General features: G+C 47.2%; 1 protein-coding gene across 2 annotated transcripts; it reads left to right on the top strand.

Moving 5' to 3' along the window:
* The first annotated feature begins 13,975 nt into the window (after positions 1-13,975).
* On the top strand, positions 13,976-20,570 carry LOC311105421 (endoplasmic reticulum lectin 1-like). Of its 2 annotated transcripts, none has more exons than XM_084147571.1 (13): positions 13,976-14,278; positions 14,617-14,721; positions 14,859-14,939; positions 15,142-15,219; positions 15,343-15,471; positions 15,710-15,933; positions 16,558-16,702; positions 17,572-17,736; positions 18,036-18,095; positions 18,261-18,385; positions 18,659-18,736; positions 19,165-19,240; positions 19,405-20,570. In XM_084147571.1, exons 1-13 carry the CDS (start codon positions 14,135-14,137, stop codon positions 19,474-19,476), a joined length of 1,482 nt encoding a protein of 493 aa, XP_084003697.1. In that variant the 5' UTR covers positions 13,976-14,134; the 3' UTR covers positions 19,477-20,570. The 2 variants fall into 2 exon arrangements, with proteins under 2 accessions (XP_084003697.1, XP_084003696.1); XM_084147570.1 differs by having other exon boundaries at positions 13,983-14,278; positions 15,340-15,471.
* The last annotated feature ends 1,055 nt before the right edge of the window (positions 20,571-21,625 follow it).

Raw genomic sequence — 21,625 nt, 5'->3', positions numbered from 1 at the left:
GTGTGGAAGAGGTGAAAAAAGTATTGTTGTCTATCAACAATGACAAGCCACAGGGGTCAGACAACATGGATGGAAAATTACTGAGGATAATAGCGGACGATATTGCCACTCCTATTTGCCATATCTTCAATTGAAGCCTACTAGAATGTGTGTGCCCCCAGGCTTGGAGGGAAGCAAAAGTCATTCCGCTACCTAAAAATAGTAAAGCCCCCTTTACTGGCTCAAATAGCCGACCAATTAGCCTGTTACCAACCCTTGGTAAACTATTGGAAAAAATTGTGTTTGACCAGATACAATGCTATTTTACAGTAAACAAATTGACAACAAACTTTCAGCATGCTTATAGAGAAGGATATTCAACAAGCACAGCAGTTACACAAATGACTGATGATTGGCTGAGAGAAATTGATGATAAAAAGATTGTGGAGGCTGTTTTGTTAGACTTTAGCGCGGCTTTTGACATTATCGATCATAGTCTGCTGCTGGAAAAACGTATGTGTTTTGGCTTTACTCCACCTGCTATATTGTGGATATAGAGTTACCTGTCTAACAGAACACAGAGGGTGTTCTTTAATGGAAGCCTCTCCAACATAATCGAGGTTGTCACGATCGTTGACGAACGAGAAGGACCAAGGCGCAGCATGATATGCATTCATGTTTATTTAATTATAGAAATAAACACCACGACAAAATAACAAATTAACGATACGTGACGTCCTAAGGTACACACAACAAACCTCACACGGAACAAGATCCCACAACCCACTAGTGCCAATAGGCTGCCTAAGTATGGTCCCCAATCAGAGACAACAAGCTACAGCTGCCTCTGATTGGGAACCACCCCGGCCAACATAGATCTAAACATACTAGATCTAACATAGAAAAACAACATGGCAAAACACAACACAGAAATTACACACCCTGACTCAACAAATACGAGTCCCTTGAGTCAGGGCGTGACAGTACCCCCCCCCCCCCCAAAGGTGCGGACTCCGACCGCGCCACATAAACATAACAGGGTAGGGGCCGGGTGGGCATTCCGCCTCGGAGGCGGATCCGGCTCCGGGCGTGACCACCACCTACTCTCCACCTCCCTGTTGCGCCCCTGGTCTGGTCTGGACCTCGGCGCGCTGCTTCCCCTCTCCTTCCTCCCACGACGTACCAAGCCCTGTCTGGACCCTGGTGTGGGAGACCCCGGACCTGGAGAGGGGCTGACGTCTGGGTCTGGACTGGAACCACTGACTGGAGCTGGACCCGACGACGGTGGATCGAACTGCTCTGGCTCCGGAATGGAGCCGCTGACCGGAGCTGGATCAGGCACCGGTGGAGCGGACTGCTCTGGCTCCGGAGTGGAGCCGCTGACCGGAGCTGGACTGGACCCCGGTGGAGCGGATTGCTCTGGCTCCGGAGTGGAGCAGCTAACCGGAGCTGAACTGGGCACCGGTGGAGCGGATTGCTCTGGCTCCGGAGTGGAGCAGCTAACCGGAGCTGGATCGGGCACCGGTGGAGCGGACTGCTCTGGCTCCGGAGTGGAGCAGCTGACCAGTGCCGGACCGGTGGAACAGGCACGGGCCGTGCCGGACTGGACACACGCACCACTGGCTTGGTGCAGGGAGCAGGAACGGGCCGGACTGGGCTGACGACGCGCACCACTGGCTTGGTGCGGGGAGCAGGAACGGGCCGTACTGGACTGGCGACGCGCACCACTGGCCTGGTGCGGGGAGCAGGGACGGGCCGGGCCGGGCTGGCGACGTGCACCACTGGCTTGGTGCGAGGGGCAGGAACAAGCCGGGTCGGGCTGGCGACGCGCACCACTGGCTTGGTGCGAGGGACAGGAACAGGCCGGACCGGGCTGGCGACGCGCACCACTGGCTTGGTGCGAGGGGCAGGAACAGGCCGGGCCGGGCTGGCGACGCGCACCACTGCCTTGGTGCGAGGGACAGGAACAGGTCGGACCGGGCTGGCGACACGCACCACTTGATTGGTGCGAGGAGCGGGACTGGGTTCCTTCATTAACCCCCGCTCCTTCTGCTGCCTAACCAGCTCCTCTCGCCGTGCCTCTACACTTTCCTTCTGCTCCCTCTGAACCAATGGCCCCCCTAATCTGGTGGCCTCCTCTGCTAACCGGCGGAACCGCCCTATCGCGGCCTCCTGCTGCCTCGTCGTCCACGGCGTGTGCCCCCCCCAAAAAAATGTTTTGGGGATTGTCTCTCCCCCGTGATCATGGCCTCCATCCCTCTTGCCAGACTCTCGCTCATCTCCTCCCAAGTCCATCCTCTCTCCTCGGCACACTGCTTGGTCCAGGTATGGTGGGATCTTCTGTCACGATCGTTGACGAACGAGAAGGACCAAGGCGCAGCGTGATATGCATTCATGTTTATTTAATTATAGAAATAAACACCACGACAAAATAACAAATTAACGATACGTTACGTCCTAAGGTACACACAACAAACCTCACACGGAACAAGATCCCACAACCCACTAGTGCCAATAGGCTGCCTAAGTATGGTCCCCAATCAGAGACAACAAGCTACAGCTGCCTCTGATTGTGAACCACCCCGGCCAACATAGATCTAAACATACTAGATCTAACATAGAAAAACAACATGGCAAAACACAACACAGAAATTACACACCCTGACTCAACAAATACGAGTCCCTTGAGTCAGGGCGTGACACAGGTAGAATCAGGAATTCCCCAGGGCAGATGTCTAGGCCCATTACTTTATTCAATCTTTACTAATGACATGCCACTGGCTTTGAGCAAATCCAGAGTGTTTATGTATGCGGATGACTCAACACTATACATGTCAGCTACTACAGCGACTGAAATGACTGCAACACTTAACAAAGAGTTGCAGTTAGTTTCAGAGTGGGTGGCAAGGTATAAGTTAGTCCTAAATATTTCTAAAACTAAAAGCAATGTATTTGGGACAAATCATTCACTAAACCCTAAACTCAACTAAATCTTGTAATACAGTGCCTTGCAAAAGTATTCATCCCCCTTGGTGTTTTTGCTATTTTGCATTACAACCTGTAATTTAAATTGATTTTTATTTGAATTTCATGTAATGGACATACACAAAATAGTCAAAATTGGTGAAGTTAAATAAAAAAATTACTTGTTTCAAAAAATGCTAAAAAATAAATAACGGAAAAGTGGTGCGTGCATATGTATTCACCCCCTTTGCTATGAAGCCCCTAAATAAGATCAGGTGCAACCAATTACTTTCAGAAGTCACATAATTAGTTAAATAAAATCAACCTGTGTGCAATCTAAGTGTCACATGATCTCAGTATATATACACCTGTTCTGAAAGGCCCCAGAGTCTGCAACACCACTAAACAAGAGGCACCACTAAGCAAACAGCACCATGAAGACCAAGGAGCTCTCCAAACAGGTCAGGGACAAAGTTGTGGAGAAGTACAGATCAGGGTTGGGTTATAAAAAAATATCAGAAACTTTGAACATCTCATGGAGTACCATTAAATCCATTATTAAAAAATAGAAAGAATATGGCACCACAACAAACCTGCCAAGAGAAGGCCGCCCACCAAAACTCACAGACCAGGCAAGGAGGGCATTAATCAGAGAGGCAACAAAGAGACCAAAGATAACCCTGAAGGAGCTGTAAAGCTCCCAGCGGAGATTGGAGTATCTGTCCATAGGACAACTTTAAGCCGTACACTCCACAGAGCTGGGCTTTACGGAAGAGTGGCCAGAAAAAAGCCATTGCTTTAATAAAAAAATAAGCAAACACGTTTGGTGTTCGCCAAAAGGCATGTGGGAGACTCCCCAAACATATGGAAGAAGGTACTCTGGTCAGATGAGACTAAAATTGAGCTTTTTGGCCATCAAGGAAAACGCTATGTCTGGCGCAAACTCAACACCTCTCATCACCCCGAGAACACCATCCCCACAGTGAAGCATGGTGGTGGCAGCATCATTTACATTCTAGTCATTTAGCAGACGCTCTTATCCAGAGCGACTTACATGAGCAATTAGGGTTAAGTGCCTTGCTCAAGGGCACATCCACAGATTTTTCACCTAGTCGGCTCGGGAATTAGAACCAGCGACCTTTCGGTTACTGGCACAACGCTCTTAACCACTAAGCTACCTGCCGCCACAGGTAGCCCCCATGCTGTGGGGATGTTTTTCATCGGCAGGGACTGGGAAACTGGTCAGAATTGAAGGAATGATGGATGGTGCTAAATACAGAGAAATTCTTGAAGGAAACCTGTTTCAGTCTTCCAGAGATTTGAGACTGGGACGGATGTTCACCTTCCAGCAGGACAATGACCCTAAGCATACTGCTAAAGCAACACTTGAGTGGTTTAAGGGGAAACATTCAAATGTCTTGGAATGGCCTAGTCAAAGCCCAGACCTCAATCAAATTGAGAATATGTGGTATGACTTAAAGATCCCAGTGACTAGATGTGCCAAGCTTATAGAGACATACCCCAATAGACTTGCAGCTGTAATTGCTGCAAAAGGTGGCACTACAAAGTATTGACTTTGGGGGGGTGAATAGTTATGCACGCTCAAGTTTTCTGTCTTATTTCTTGTTTGTTTCACAAAAAAAATTATTTTGCATCTTCAAAGGGGTAGGCATTTTGTGTAAATCAAATGATACAAACCCCCCAAAAATCTATTTTAATTCCAGGTTGTAAGGCAACAAAATAGGAAAAATGCCAAGGGGGGTGAGTACTTTCGCAAGCCACTGTATGCCCCCTTTATTTATCCGGTTCTGACTTGGTGTACAGGGAGAACACTGTAAGAACGGCCGATGTTCTGAATTCTGTCGCTGTACATATAAAAAGTGCTGAACAAATAGTTATATTGACTACGTTTGTCCTAGCTCGCTCATTAATGTCTTAATCGGAATTACCGATTGCCTCTTATCCGCTCGTCGTCCCCTTATGTCATAGTTTGTACATCTCAATTGTCAGTAGAAACCACATTTGTTTTAGCAAGTCAGCCATATCAGCTATGTTTTTTCAAAAGGCAGTAAATGAGGCTGAATGAACTGTTTCGCTGCTAGACATGGCTCCGCTGATAGCTAGGTGTAGCAGTGGTAAGGTGTTGGGACTGCTGTTGGGACTCTGCTGTTGGGACAGCTTTATGGAGGCCCTAACAGTTTGTGGGTACCGTTTGTCACTGTTGTAGTGCAATTAATGTATTGTTTAGTGTTGTGTAGTGGCTTTGCTGGCATGCATCCCACATAATTGCTTTTGTTTGCCCCACCAAGATTTACATGCTAAAATCGCCACTGGACCTACAGTATGTCCTAGATGTAGAATATGCATTTCTAACATGATTAAATATATCCAATGTCATAGCAGACCAGACCAGACAAATGAGTTGAACTAGAGTGTTGAGGGAGTTTAGCCAGTTCAGCTATCACTTTCCTCTGCCTTCTCCTCTTCTCCACTCTGCTCCATCTTTATTCCATCCGTCAGTAGGAGCTTGTGGAGCAGACCGACTCATTCCTCTGAAAGGAAAGGCTGTCGTAACATTGATGTTTCTCCTGTCCCTTAGAGACACACACACAGAAAGAGAGAGAGAGAGAGAGAGAGAGAGAGAGATAGAGAGAGAGGAGATATATATATATATATATATAGAGAGAGAGAGAGAGAGAGAGAGAGAGAGAGAGAGAGAGAGAGAGAGAGAGAGAGAGAGAGAGAGGCAGAGCAGAGCAGAGCTGTAGCCTGTCTGTCTGTTTGTCTCTCTGTCTGCCTGTCTGTCTGGGGAAATGGGAACGTGCCTGTCTGCTGAAGGAAGGGGAATCCTAATGAGCACACCTGCCTGGCTGGAGCCGGACTTGCTCTCTCGCTCTGTCTCCATCTCTCTCTCTATCTCTCTGTGTTAAAGAATGAAACTGACATCGAACAGACGGTTCCACCACCTTCAGTCTACTTTTTTTAATAAGATGGCACAGTGTTCTGCACACCAAGTTCAAGTCAAATGCAGGTATGTTGTTTCAGAAAATTGTCTGTACAAATCATGACAGTTTATTAGGTACACCACCCCGTTCACGAAAATGGATCGCTCCTACAGACAGTGAGTCACATGGCCGTGGCTTGCTATATAAAGCAGGCAGACAGGCATTGAGGCATTCAGTTACTGTTCCATTGAACGTTAGAATGGGCAAAATGAGTGACCCAAGCAACTTTGAGCGTGGTATGATCGGCGGTGCCAGGTGTGCCGGATCCAGTATCTCAGAAACACCCGCCCTCCTGGGCTTTTCACGCATGACAGTGTCTAGGATTTACTGAGAATGGTGCAACAAACAAAAAACATCCAGTGAGCGGCAGTCCTGTGGGCGAAAACAGCTAGTTGATGAGAGGTCGAAGGTGAATGGCAAAAATCATGCAAGCTAAGAGGCGGGCCACAAACAGGCGAATAACGGTGCAGTACAACAGTGGTGTGCAGAACGGCATATCGGAACGCACAACACGTCGATCCTTGTCACAAATGGGCTATTGCAGCAGATGACCACACCAAGTTCCACTCCTATCAGCTAAAAACAAGAAGAAGCAGTGGGCACGCGATCACCAACACTGGACAATTGAGGAGTGGAAAAACATAGCCTGGAACATGACAGCTAGTTCAGTTTACTTGAGTGGCCTGTGCAGTCCCCAGACCTCAACCCAATAGAGCATCTTTGGGATGAGATGGAACGGGATGTTTGCAGCATGAATATACCGCCGTCCAATCTGCAGGAACTGCGTGATCCCATCGCGTCAGCATGGACCAACAACCCTGTGGAACGTTTCCGACACCTTGTAGAATGCAAGGGGGGGGTAGAAGGATTACTTTATCCTATCCCAGGTATTACTTAAAGAGATGGGGTTTCAAATGTCTCCGGAAGGTGGTGAGTGACTCCGCTGTCCTGGCATCGTGAGGGAGCTTGTTCCACCATTGGGGTGCCAGAGCAGCGAACAGTTTTGACTGGGCTGAGCGGGAACTGTGCTTCCGCAGAGGTAGGGGAGCCAGCAGGCCAGAGGTGGATGAACGCAATGCCCTCGTTTGGGTGTAGGGACTGATCAGAGCCTGAAGGTACGGAGGTGCCGTTCCCCTCACAGCTCCGTAGGCAAGCACCATGGTCTTGTAGCAGATGCGAGCTTCAACTGGAAGCCAGTGGAGTGTGCGGAGGAGCGGGGTGACGTGAGAGAACTTGGGAAGGTTGAACACCAGACGGGCTGCGGCATTCTGGATGAGTTGTAGGGGTTTAATGGCACAGGCAGGGAGCCCAGCCAACAACGAGTTGCAGTAATCCAGACGGGAGATGACAATTGCCTGGATTAGGACCTGTGCCGCTTCCTGTGTATGGCAGGGTCGTACTCTCCGAATGTTGTAGAGCATGAACCTACAGGATCGGGTCACCGCCTTGATGTTAGCGGAGAACGACAGGGTGTTGTCCAGGGTCACGCCAAGGCTCTTCGCACTCTGGGAGGAGGACACAACAGAGTTGTCAACCGTGATGGCGAGATCATGGAACGGGCAGTCCTTCCCCGGGAGGAAGAGCAGCTCCGTCTTGCCAAGGTTCAGCTTGAGGTGGTGATCCGTAATCCATACTGATATGTCTGCCAGACATGCAGAGATGTGATTCGCCACCTGGTTATCAGAAGGGGGAAAGGAGAAGATTAGTTGTGTGTCGTCTGCGTAGCAATGATAGGAGAGGCCATGTGAGGATATGACAGAGCCAAGTGACTTGGTGTATAGCGAGAATAGGAGAGGGCCTAGAACTGAGCCCTGGGGGACACCAGTGGTGAGAGCACGTGGTGCGGAGACAGCTTCTCGCCACGCCACTTGGTAGGAGCGACCGGTCAGGTAGGACGCAATCCAAGAGTGAGCCGCGCCGGAGATGCCCAGCTCAGAGAGGGTGGAGAGGAGGATCTGATGGTTCACAGTATCAAAGGCAGCAGACAGGTCTAGAAGGACAAGAGCAGAGGAGAGAGAGTTAGCTTTAACAGTGCGGAGAGCCTCCGTGACACAGAGAAGAGCAGTCTCAGTTGAATGACCAGTCTTGAAACCTGACTGGTTTGGATCAAGAAGGTCATTCTGAGAGAGATAGCAAGAGAGTTGGCTAAAGATGGCACGGTCAATAGTTTTGGAGAGAAAAGAAAGAAGGGATACTGGTCTGTAGTTGTTGACATCAGAGGGATCGAGTGTTGGTTTTTTGAGAAGGGGTGCAACACTCGCTCTCTTGAAGACGGAAGGGACATGGCCAGCGGTCAAGGATGAGTTGATGAGCGAGGTGAGGTAAGGGAGAAGGTCTCAGGAAATGGTCTGGAGAAGAGAGGAGGGGATAGGGTCAAAGCATAGGGTAGGGCAGTGTGAGCAGGACCATTAGTGTCATTTGACTTAACAAACGAGGATCGGATGTCGTCAACCTTCTTTTCAAAATGGTTGACGAAGTCATCCACAGAGAGGGAGGAGGGGGGAGAGGGGGAGGAGGATTCAGCAGGGAGGAGAAGGTGGCAAAGAGCTTCCTAGGGTTAGAGGCAGATGCTTGGAATTTAGAGTGGTAGAAAGTGGCCTTAGCAGCAGAAACAGATAAAGAAAATGTAGAGAGGAGGGAGTGAAAAGATGCCAGGTCCGCAGGGAGTCTAGTTTTCCTCCATTTCTGCTCGGCTGTCCGGAGCCCTGTTCTGTGAGCTCGCAATGAGTCATCAAGCCACGGAGCTGGAGGGAAGGACCGAGCCGGCCGGGAGGATAGGGGACATAGAGAGTCAAAGGATGCAGAAAGGGAGGAGAGGAGGGTTGAGGAGGCAGAATCAGGAGATTGGAGGGAGAAGGATTGAGCAGAGGGAAGAGATGAATGGATGGAAGAGGAGAGAGTAGCGGGAGAGAGAGAGCGAAGGTTGCGATGGCGCATTACCATCTGAGTAGGGGCAGAGTGAGTAGTGTTGGAGGAGAGCGAGAGAGAAAAGGATACAAAGTAGTGGTCGGAGACATGGAGGGGAGTTGCAGTGAGATTAGTAGAAGAACAGCATCTAGTAAAGATGAGGTCAAGCGTATTGCCTGCCTTGTGAGTAGGGGGGGACGGTGAGAGGGTGAGGTCAAAAGAGGAGAGGAGTGGAAAGAAGGAGGCAGAGAGAAATGAGTCAAAGGTAGACGTAGGGAGGTTGAAGTCCCCCAGAACTGTGAGGGGTGAGCCATCCTCAGGAAAGGGACTTATCAAGGTGTCAAGCTCATTGATGAACTCTCCAAGGGAACCTGGAGGGCGATAAATGACAAGGATGTTAAGCTTAAATGGGCTAGTGACTGTGACAGCATGGAATTCAAATGAGGAGATAGACAGATGGGTCAGGGGGAAAATATAGAATGTCCACTTGGGAGAGATGAGGATTCCTGTGCCACCACCCCGCTGACCAGATGCTCTCGGGGTATGCGAGAACACATGGTCAGACGAGGAGAGAGCAGTAGGAGTAGTAGTGTTTTCAGTGGTAATCCATGTTTCCGTCAGCGCCAAGAAGTCGAGGGACTGGAGGGTAGCATAGGCTGAGATGAACTCTGCCTTGTTGGCAGCAGAACGGCAGTTCCAGAGGCTGCCTGAGACCTGGAACTCCACGTGGGTGGTGCGTGCAGGGACCACCAGGTTAAAGAGGCAGCAGCCACGCAGTGTGAGGCGTTTGTATAGCCTGTGCGGAGAGGAGAGAACAGGGATAGACAGAGGCATAGTTGACAGGCTACAGAAAATGGCTACAATAATGCAAAGGAGATCGGAATGAAATGAACTAAACATCTGGGAAAGGAGAGAGCGGGGCCTCCCTCACCACAACACCCAAATATAACTCTCCCAACTTTCACCTCAGAAACTATAATTGTTGTAAACTACAGCGGTTCAATGTTTTCTAGGAATAGACTAACTTAGTTTATTCAGCTAGCTAACTTGGTACAGTATTCTTCCGTGAAAATCGTCCAGGGCACCTAGTCATAAGACGCCACAGCCAGCTAGCATGCCGGACTCCAACAACACGGTTTAGCACCAATACTCGGTCACAACAAACCACCAGTGTGTCAACACGCCAAGCAGATCGTTCGTGTCCGTGTCTAACGTTGTGGGTTAGTCCCGACAGCTTGAGCGAGTCCGTCGTCAACTTATTCAGCCAGTTAGTTAGCTAGAATAGTTAGCAAACTAGCTAGCCATTGCTTTCAGACAAAGAAGAAACCCATCCTTTCACAGCACGAACACACAGAGAGAGCCAAGCTAACGTTAACTAGTCACCCATGTCCCGAATTCCTTGAACGACTCTGGCTACCAATATGTAAAAACAAAACACATGTAGGTTATGACTTACCCCTAGCAGCTACTATTAGCTAGCCAAGTGCAAAGCTAGCCACTGAATTGAATCAGCCAGTTCGCGTCTGTTCGCTAGGTCGTTCCAGGTACACGTCAACTATGACAGACAAATTGAGAATTTTTTTCTCCAGAAAATCACATTGTAGGATTTTTAATGAATTTATTTGCAAATTATGGTGGAAAATAAGTATTTGGTCACCTACAAACAAGCAAGATTTCTGGCTCTCACAGACCTGTAACTTCTTCTTTAAGAGGCTCCTCTGTCCTCCACTCGTTACCTGTATTAATGGCACCTGTTTGAACTTGTTATCAGTATAAAAGACACCTGTCCACAACCTCAAACAGTCACACTCCAAACTCCACTATGGCCAAGACCAAAGAGCTGTCAAAGGACACCAGAAACGAAATTGTAGACCTGCACCAGGCTGGGAAGACTGAATCTGCAATAGGTAAGCAGCTTGGTTTGAAGAAATCAACTGTGGGAGCAATTATTAGGATATGGAAGACATACAAGACCGCTGATAATCTCCCTCGATCTGGGGCTCCACGCAAGATCTCACCCCGTGGGGTCAAAATGATCACAAGAACGGTGAGCAAAAATCCCAGAACCACACGGGGGGACCTAGTGAATGACCTGCAGAGAGCTGGGACCAAAGTAACAAAGCCTACCATCAGTAACACACTACGCCGCCAGGGACTCAAATCCTGCAGTGCCAGACGTGTCCCCCTGCTTAAGCCAGTACATGTCCAGGCCCGTCTGAAGTTTGCTAGAGTGCGTTTGGATGATCCAGAAGAGGATTGGGAGAATGTCATATGGTCAGATGAAACCAAAATAGAAATTTTTGGTAAAAACTCAACTCGTTGTGTTTGGAGGACAAAGAATGCTGAGTTGCATCCAAAGAACACCATACCTACTGTGAAGCATGGGGGTGGAAACATCATGCTTTGGGGCTGTTTTTCTGCAAAGGGACCAGGACGACTGATCCGTGTAAAGGAAAGAATTAATGGGGCCATGTATCGTGAGATTTTGAGTGAAAACCTCCTTCCATCAGCAAGGGCATTGAAGATGAAACGTGGCTGGGTCTTTCAGCATGACAATGATCCCAAACACACCGCCCGGGCAACGAAGGAGTGGCTTCGTAAGAAGCATTTCAAGGTCCTGGAGTGGCCTAGCCAGTCTCCAGATCTCAATCCCATAGAAAATCTTTGGAGGGAGTTGAAAGTCCGTGTTGCCCAGCGATAGCCCCAAAACATCATTGCTCTAGAGGAGATCTGCATGGAGGAATGGGCCAAAATACCAGCAACAGTGTGTGAAAACCTTGTGAAGACTTACAGAAAACGTTTGACCTGTGTCATTGCCAACAAAGGGTATATAACAAAGTATTGAGAAACTTTTGTTATTGACCAAATACTTATTTTCCACCATAATTTGCAAATAAATTCATTAAAAATCCTACAATGTGATTTTCTGGATGTTTTTTTCTCATTTTGTCTGTCATAGTTGATGTGTACCTATGATGAAAATTACAGGCCTCTCTCATCTTTTTCAGTGGGAGAACTTGCACAATTGGTGGCTGACTAAATACTTTTTTTCCCCACTGTATGCTGATGTAACAGCTGTCCCACAAAGACAAATAAGACTGGTCTCGGCCCCTGTGTAACAGATGTGATTGTACTTCGTAACTCTCTTGCATTGTGTTTTTAAAGACAGGACTGTTTATTATTTTCTTTTCAGATGTTATTTTATATTTTATAAACAAATACAAAACAACATCATACAAACATCAGTACATCACACCTGCTCAGACCCACTAACACACCCCACCTCCAGCGCCCACATCACTCTCCGCCACATGGCCTAAAACTGCACCTCCAGCGCCCACATCACTCTCCGCCACATGGCCTAAAACTGCACCTCCAGCGCCCACATCACTTTCCACTACATGGCCTGAAACTGCACCTCCAGCGCCCACATCACTTTCCACTACATGGCCTGAAACTGCACATCCAGCGCCCACATTACTTTCCACTACATGGCCTGAAACTGCACCATTTTGTTTCTCTCCATAGCACTTTCGATATTTAAAGAATAAATCATTAGATTTTTCCATTGTGTAAATGATGGCGGATTGATTTCCACATCTATAGTATACGTTTTTCCAAGACGAGTGATGAGAAGTGTTGGTGTTCATTCTGACGATAGACACAAGGAAGCACATTAGATGTGCAGGACAACAGTATGTTGATGGCAGTGGAGGCTGGTGGGAGGAGCTATAGGAGGATGGGCTCATTGTAATGGCTGGAATGGAATAAATGGAATGAAGTCAAACGTGTGGTTTCCATGTTTGATGTGTTTGATACTGTTCCATTTATTCTATTCAAATCAAATGTTATTTGTCACATGCGCCGAATACAACAGGTGTAGACCTTACTGTGAAATGCTTTCTTACAAGCCCTTAACTAACAATGCAGTTCAAGAAATAGAGAAAATGTTTACTAAATAAACTAAAGTAAAACATTTAATAAAAAGTAACACAATAAAATAACAATAATGAGGCTACATACAGGGGGTACCGGTACCGAGTCAATGTGTGGTGTTACAGGTTAGTTGAGGTAATTTGTACATGTAGGTAGGGGTAAAGTGAAGTAAAGTAAAGTTAAGTGAGGCGGCAGGTAGCTTAGTGGTTAAGAGCGTTGTGCCAGTAACTGAAAGGTCGCTGGTTCTAATCCCTAAGCTGACTAAATCTGTCAATGTGCCCTTGAGCAAGGCACTTAACCCTAATTGCTCCTGTAAGTCGCTCTGGATAAGAGTGTCCGCTAAATGACTAAAATGTAAAGTGACTATGCATAGATAATAAACAGCAAGTAGCAGCAGTGTAAAAACAAAGGGGGGGGTCATTACAATGAGCCCGTCCTCCTATAGCTCCTCCCACCAGCCTCCACTGGTTGATGGCTGTAGATTCCTGATTCATTGCTTGCATGTCAATATCAGTCTGGGAATTTTGTAATCAAACATCCTAACAATGACAAAAATAGTAAAAAATACAATAACTGTAAGTACCTGAAGATAGACACAAGGAAGCACATTAGATGTGCAGGACAACAGCATGTTGCAAGCATGACCAATGGCATAACAACTTATTGATATGTAAATTCAACCAGCCAATAGGAATACATAAACATCGAATACATATTTATTCAGGGACAAGTGGAAACATAACCAACCCTGTTACGCTGAGACACTGAGGAAAGAGGTCCTCTGTAGCTCAGCTGGTAGAGCACGGTGCTTGTAACACCAAGGCAGTGGGTTCGATCCCCGGGACCACCCATACACAAAAAATGTATGCACGCATGACTGTAAGTCGCTTTGGATAAAAGCGTCTGCTAAATGGCATATTATTATTATTATTATTATAAAGTAGGGGATGGTGGGCAAAGGGTGAGGGACAGTACATAATGACCCGAACAAGTAGAGTTCCTAAAGATTATACATATGCTTTTGTTGACAGGAAACGTTGTGGTAGGGTTATGTTCCGTTGCCACCCACCAGAACAATTCACAACTCAGGGAGTCCAACCAATACAGACTCCCGATGTTCTGTCCCAAAGCTAGCTAAACACCAACTCGTGTGTACCGGAAATAGACGTGGCAAGCGACCATCTACTTCCTGTTCGCTGTGTTGACAAATGAAAGAGAGACAGCCAGATGGATTCATAATTTTACGATAACTCCGAAACTAACCCGGTTTTAACTCTGGTTAGCTATTTCATGCCTTGACAGGCACCGTAGAAGGTATTTAGTGAACCAGCCTTGCACAGGCAATGGACAGGACTAGGCTGTTGTTCTTGTTGTTTGGGGTTTTGTTGGAGGTGTTTTGTGGTGTGTCGGCTAACAGAGGGGGAGCTCCTTCGTTAACTGATGAAATCCCATTCAAAATTAACTGGCCCGGGGCCGAATTCACCCTGGTGAGTGTTGTCGCTCAGTGTGTGTGGTTGTTGTGTGATAGAGAATAAATACAGTTTTTGTCATAGTTAACATTAAATCATGGCTGGTTATTTATGATTTACTTGACAAGCTAACGTTAGCTAGCTAGTTTTAAATGGTGATACAGTATGTTAAGCTTAAGCATACCTAGCTAGCTAGTATTCCTTGTTATGGCTGTTGTCATATGACTGCCAATTTAAAACTGATCATCCATAGTTTGCCTGTGCACCTCCACAACATTTACAATCTGTGAGATGTTGTAAACATGCAAGTTTCTAGTACAGTATTATTATCTGACCCTAAATCTGTCCTTCCATAGCCAACCTCAGGTGCCCTCTACAAAGAAGATGACTTTGTCGTCATGACTACAACAGAGAAGGAGAAATACAAATGTCTCCTGCCTTCCTTGTCAAATGGAGATGATGTGAGCTAGATAAATCATTTTTAGTTTCACTCCTCTTTTCAACAATATTGCTTGTCTCCCTTATCCTCCTCTCTCTGTCTCCCTCTGTGTCTGTTTGTCTATCTGCTTCTGTCTCTCCTCCCCCCTCTCTCTCTCAGGATGATGACAAGGAGTACGCTGGTCCCACTCCAGGTGATCTGCTGGACCCACTGTTCAAAGAGAGCAGCTGCTCCTACAGAGTGAGAACTGAACCGTTTCACTTCTACTTCTGTCTAAATAAAGGCTAGGCTATCTTGAGTACCACTGCAACACCAATGTCATGGGTCGTCCCCCCCCTTAGGGATCACATGCTAAAGATGTATGTCATGTACTATGCTGTCAGTTTCTATGGATAGGCTAACCACGGGCTCTTCTGGCATGTGTTGGGGTGTTAATTAATAGATTGAGTCATACTGGACGTATGAGGTGTGTCATGGGAAACACGTGAGACAATACCATGAGGAGAAGGAGACGGGACAGGTCAGTGGGAAATTATGTTACTTCAAAATCGCCATCATTATAATGTCTACCATCAAGTATGTTGCAATAAGTAAGAAAAAAGCACTGTGAAAAGTGAAATGATTTTTGTGTTTAATCTAGCAGATCAAAGTTCAGGAGTACGTTTTGGGAAGCATGACCAAGAATACTGAGTCTTCAGCCACTTCAGGAACAGAGACTGCGGAGGTAGAGAAAGTCGAGGAGATGGGTCCTATGCCAGAAGCTCAGAAAGAGGTTGGTTGTTCAAGTGACAAAAAAACCCACACAAAAAACACGTCGTAAGACTTCTTTGAACCTTTGTCTTTTCTCATTTTATTTCTCTCTAATCACGGGTCTCTAATCACGTGTCTCTAATCACGGGGCTCTAATCACAGGTCTCTAATCATGGGTCGCTATTTTGAAGGTTTTACTTGCTGTGATTAGTTTATCTACCGAAGTTGAATGCACCGATTGAAAATATAAATGTTTCTAGGTTCCCACTAAGAACGTGGAGGGCCAGCTGACTCCATACTACCCGGTATTGATGGGCCACGGGACGGCGTGCGTCCTGAAACAGAACACACCTCGCTCCACCAACGTGCTGTATGTCTGCCACCCCGAAGCCAAGAACGAGATCCTCTCTATCGCTGAGGTCACTACCTGCGAGTACGAAGTAGTGGTGCTGACCCCTCTGATCTGTGCACACCCCAAATACAGGTGGGTGGGTGTGAGAGAATGAGGTACACCCTCCAAATACAGCAGCATACCACCCTGCAGGTCGGTTCCAGATGTTTCTGGAAGTGGTGTTGGAGGGCCAGTAGGAGGCACTCTTTCCTCTGGTCTAAAAAAATATCCCAATGCCCCAGGGCAGTGATTGGGACATTGCCCTGTGTAGGGTGCTTTCTTTCGGATGGGACATTAAACGGGTGTCCTGACTCTGTGGTCACTAAAGATCTCATGGCACTTATCGTAAGAGTAGGGGTGTTAACCCCGGTGTCCTGGCTAAATTCCCAATCTGGCCCTCATACCATCATGGCCACCTAATCATCCCCAGCTTCCAATTGGCTCATTTATCCCCTCTCCTCTCCCCTGTAACTATTCTCCAGGTTGTTGCTGTAAATTAGAATGTGTTCTCAGTCAACTTACCTGGTAAAGTAAGGGTTAAATAAAAATACAGGTAGCAGCAGGTCTAATGTAAACTGCTTCCCAAACCCAACCAGTTCCCCTTATGATGTATTTCACAACTACCATAGCTGATTTAACTAATGCAACTATAAGTAAAGGGGACAACCTTGTTTTATATGTTGTGGAGGCTTATATCTTTATCCCGTGGTCTGTTAGGTTCAAGTCGTCCCCAGTGAATGCCATCTTCTGCCAGGCCATGTCTGGTTCTCCCCTGCGGCCTCACAGTCTCTCTCAGATGGACCGGGAGCAGGAGGAGCTGCTGAAACCTCCCTTCACTGCCGCTGCTGCCCCAGAGAGAGAAGTGAGAAAGGAGGAGGATGGAGAGAGAGGGAGGGGGGAAGGAGAGAGGGGGGAAGGAGAGAGGGAGGGGGGAAGGAGAGAGGGGGGAAGGAGAGAGGGAGGGGGGAAGGAGAGAGGGAGGAAGGAGAGAGGGAGGGGGATGGAGAGAGGGAGGGGGGTGGAGGGAGGGGGGATGGAGAGAGGGAGGGGGGATGGAGAGAGGGAGGGGGATGGAGAGAGGGATGGAGAGAGAGGGATGGGGGGAAGGAGAGAGGGAGGGGGGAAGGAGAGAGGGATGGAGAGAGAGGGAGGGGGGAAGGAGAGAGGGGGGAAGGAGAGAGGGAGGGGGGAAGGAGAGAGGGAGGAAGGAGAGAGGGAGGGGGATGGAGAGAGGGAGGGGGATGGAGAGAGGGAGGGGGATGGAGGGAGGGAGGGGGATGGATGGAGGGAGGGGGGATGGAGAGAGGGGGGAAGGAGAGAGGGAGGGGGGAAGGAGAGAGGGAGGAAGGAGAGAGGGAGGGGGATGGAGAGAGGGAGGGGGATGGAGGGAGGGGGGATGGAGAGAGGGAGGTGGGATGGAGAGAGGGAGGGGGGATGGAGAGAGGGAGGGGGATGGAGAGAGGGAGGGGGATGGAGAGAGAGGGAGCGAGACTGGGGGAGGAGAAAGAGAGGAGAGAAGGGAATGTAGAAGATAAGAGATAAGAGTTGATGGTAGTGGGGCAATACAGGGTCATGATCAGAATGACAAAACGGTGTTGGACAAGTTCAGGTAAGTGGCTATTCACCGTTTGAAAACTGTTTGTCTGTACTGAACACAACCCAGGTTTAGAAGCTGTCTGTTTAATGTCTTCTAAATAAACACCTCCTCCCCTCCTCTCTCTTGTCCTCCAGAAGGAGAATACGTCCCCGGTGAGAGAGGTGGCCTTCTCCTCTACCCATAAGCCCCTGGTGGTGGGCGGGCAGACCCAGGTTACCGTGGGAACCACCCACATCTCCCGCCTGACCGACGAGCAGCTGATCAAAGAGTTCCTGAGTGGCTCCTACTGTCTCCATGGGGTTAGTATGAGGCCTGCTGATTGGCTGGCTGTTGAAAGAGACACCTGCTCATTGGCTACAGCCACATATTGGCTACTGCTCATTGGCTGCTGTTGTTAATTCAATATAATATATCTTTATTGTTCCCTGATGGCCATGTTGGTTGCAGCGCATTACATACATTAAAAACATAATACATTACAGGTATACATACAAAAAGAGGAACTGACAGAGGAGATTTGAAGAGATGCTCAAGTAACTCACACAACTCTTAGCTTCATACTGTAGCCTCTGTCTGATGTCTGGAATGTGTGTTGCAGGGAGTGGGATGGTGGAAGTATGAGTTCTGCTATGGGAAGCATGTACATCAGTACCATGACGTAAGGGTTATTTACTTAGCAGCTCAGTAATGTTGAAATACTTAAAGCACAATATTTCCTGTAGACTGAAAGATGTTTCAGTATTGGCTGGCTGGGTGCATCATCATGTATTTTTTGGTATGTTAAAAGTATCTAATATACGATGATTGATTGATTCTCTCCCAGGATAAGGAGCAGGGGAAGAACATTGTGGTAGTGGGCAGTTGGAATGCTGAAGAACACCTGGAGTGGGCTCAGAAGAACGTGGCCCGATCTTACCAGTTGAAAGACGACGGGGAGCAGAAAGTCAAGTACGTCCACCAGTTTTAGATTTCACTGATCAGCACTATGTTAATGAATGTACCAATATTTTAGGAATATGGCATTAGGGGCTGATGTCCTGGACAAAGATTAAGTCTACCACTGGACTAAAAAACATGCTCAATGGAGAATATCTATTGAAAGGGCGTTTTAGTCCAGGAATAGGATTCATCAGTGTCCAGGAAACCTGAGTTTCTAAAGAGAACACATTTGTGATTGATAATGAGGATAATGACTTCATGGTTGTTGTACTTCTTCCCCAGATTGGTGTCCCTCTTCTACGGCCATGGGGACGTGTGTGACCTGACAGGGAAACCCAGACAGGTCATCGTCAAGCTCAAGTGAGTCACCATCAGTGTTGCTACGGTCTTCCTGAGAGAGGGGTCTGGTCTAGTAGGGTTAATATAATAATATATGCCAGTTCAGCAGCCGCTTTTATCCAAAGTCACTTAGTCATGCATGCATACATTAAGTACAGGTGGTCCCGGGAATCGAACCCACTATCCTGGCGTTGCATGCGCCAACGCTTGGCATGCTCTACCAACTGAGCTACAGAGAACCACTTCTCCATTGGAGTAACATGTGGAGCCTGTTCAGGAGGTTACAGTTCATCAGATAGAAATGTATGGGATAGGACAGATATGATTGTCATGTAGAATAGGGAATTGAGTAATGTCTACTGATTCTATTTCTATCTGCAACGTTCAGAACGTTTCACATCACTGAATACACAGCTGGTCTCTGATTTCAAGTCCGTCCTCTGTCTCAGGTGTAAGGAGTCTGAGTCTCCCCATGCGGTCACTGTGTACATGCTGGAGCCTCAGACCTGCCAGTACATCCTTGGGGTAAGAATGCACACACATCACTGTTGCATCATGTTATGGTTAAACACTTGAACACATTCTTGCTGTTTTTGTGTGTTTACCACGAGAGTTTGGGCGAGTCAGATTCCCACTGTATTCAATACACATGGCAAATCAACTTGATTCTGTTCATTTTTCTCCATCAGGTTGAGTCTCCAGTTATATGCCAGATCCTGGACACAGCTGATGAGAAAGGCCTTCTATCCGTCTCCAGCTAACAGCACGGACAGAGGAGGCTGGAGAGACGGATAAAGGAGGGATGAGCAGAAATTAAAAAAGAAGCCGTTTTACTACGTTTAAATTGATGTGCACATCTAGTAAAACTTCTTCTTTGTTCTAGAAAATAAAGGACAGGGATTTAGGCAAAGACTGCCTGAAATGGAAGATTGGATGAACCAAGGCCCATGGCACTGCTCAGGAGGTCCAGACAGACATGGACATGGAGAGGAGCGGAGGGAGAGTGTTGATCCTGGAACGGACCCTGGAACCCAGGACCACAGTCCCTCTCTACCACCCTGGCTTAAACCTCCTCTATGTACTGAACCAACCCCATGCTGCATCTAAAGCCTTATGATAAAGTGTGGAAAAACACATTTGATCTGAATTGGAAATCCAATTCCAAATGGGACAGAGCCTCACAAAATGGGACCCTGTTCACTCCACAAGGCTCTATGGCCTGGACTTCAAATCTTCCTTGTACGCTTTATCTTAGGGCAGGTTAGTTCTAGTGTGCTCTGGCCAATATGCCAGGACAGAACAACCAATCATTCAAACAGCATCATTAGGAGAACCCGCTTCCATGTTGTACTTGGTTTTATCCTCAACATTTTTAATTAACTGTATTTATTTGGGTTTCATTTCAGTTGTACACATTCTTTGTTTTGTAGATACAGTATCTTCTGACAGTCAGTTAGAATTTTTAAATGTGCATACAAACAATAACTTGGCAGAGTGAGAATGTCTCAATTCAGGAAGTAAACTGAAATTCCAATTGCTATTTCCTCATCGAAAGCAGTAAGGAAAATTAGGATTTGAATTTCAGTTTACTTCCTGGATTGAAAAGGAATTGACCCCAACCCTGGTTGTTGTTACGTTACAGGGTGAGTGAGAGTAATTTATAAACTGACGTGCTGTGAATTCAATCCCTGGATGTTATTGACGAGCGCTGATGATTAACATTGGTTATGCACTGAATTGGATGTAATTTCTGTGGATTTCTAAATCTGGTGTGTTCTGTGGTTTAAATGAGGGATACACTGAAAAAAGAAATGAAATTATCAGAACAAAAATGAATAAAGTTGGGTTAAAATGATTGCTAGTCATACTCCATTGTCTTGTATAGCTAGCAATAATGTGAAAACCAGAATGGGCCTCAACTCTTGGTTTGAACCATTATACATTTACTAAAAGGCCAACTGATGCTCTTCTCTAAAGAGAAGTTAACTTCTGTCTGATCAATGGTAGCTTATGTGATACCATAGATCAGGGGTTCTCCAACCTCTCCTCGGGGACCCCCAGCCATTCTCAAACCTCTCCTCTGGGACCCCCAGCCGTTCTCAAACCTCTCCTCGGGGACCCCCCAGCCGTTCTCAAACCTCTCCTCGGGGACCCACCAGCCGTTCTCAAACCTCTCCTCGGGGACCCCCAGCCGTTCTCCAACCTCTCCTCGGGGACCCCCAGCCGTTCTCCTCGGGGACCCCCAGCTGTTCCATGTATTTGAACTATTCCACAACTAGCTCACCTGATTCACCTTGTCAACTAATCATCAAGCCCTTGAATAGGTGAATCAGGTGAGTTAGTTCAGGGCTACAACTACATGGTGAAATGTCTGGGAGTCCCTGAGGAGAGGTTGGAGAACGGCTGGGGGTCCCCGAGGAGAGGTTGGAGAACGGCTGGGGGTCCCCGAGGAGAGGTTGGAGAACGTCTGGGGGTCCCCGAGGAGAGGTTGGAGAACGTCTGGTGGTCCCTGAGGATAGGTTGGAGAACCACTGTACTGAACATAATTGTGTGACATGACAAAAACAGTGAGTTGCAGGTTGATTAGTTGACCACCAGAGGTCTCTTACTCCATAAGAGCGGTGTTCACCTTTGTGGATCTGCAATAGATCTTCAATTTAGATATTTTTCTTTGCCAGGAGCGCACTGGACACATTGCAGTTGCAAAAACGTTTACTGATATCATAGAACATGTATGAGACTCACAAATACAGTGTTATTATGATGAGAAGACCATCTAAATTGTACAATTTGAAAAATGTCATGTCAGTGTAAAAATTGATTCCAGTTATTTCAGTAACATCAACAACACTGTGGGATCAGTACTGTTACATATCTCTTCCTTTGGACTAAGATATCTTCCAGTTTATA

This window comes from Coregonus lavaretus, assembly GCF_964263955.1.
Source record: "Coregonus lavaretus genome assembly, chromosome: 1".
NCBI classification, from domain to species: domain Eukaryota; kingdom Metazoa; phylum Chordata; class Actinopteri; order Salmoniformes; family Salmonidae; genus Coregonus; species Coregonus lavaretus.
The sequence above is the reverse complement of the archived record's forward strand: the minus strand, read 5'-3'. Positions and strand labels throughout refer to the sequence as shown.

Coding starts and splice junctions, on each gene's coding strand:
- LOC311105421 (XM_084147570.1), top strand. CDS start 14,135: ATGGACAGGACTAGGCTGTTGTTCTTGTTGTTTGGGGTTTTGTTGGAG. Junction 14,722..14,858: donor CCTTGTCAAATGGAGATGAT/GTGAGCTAGATA, acceptor TCTCTCTCTCAG/GATGATGACAAGGAGTACGC. Junction 15,220..15,339: donor AGGAGAAGGAGACGGGACAG/GTCAGTGGGAAA, acceptor TGTTTAATCTAG/CAGATCAAAGTTCAGGAGTA.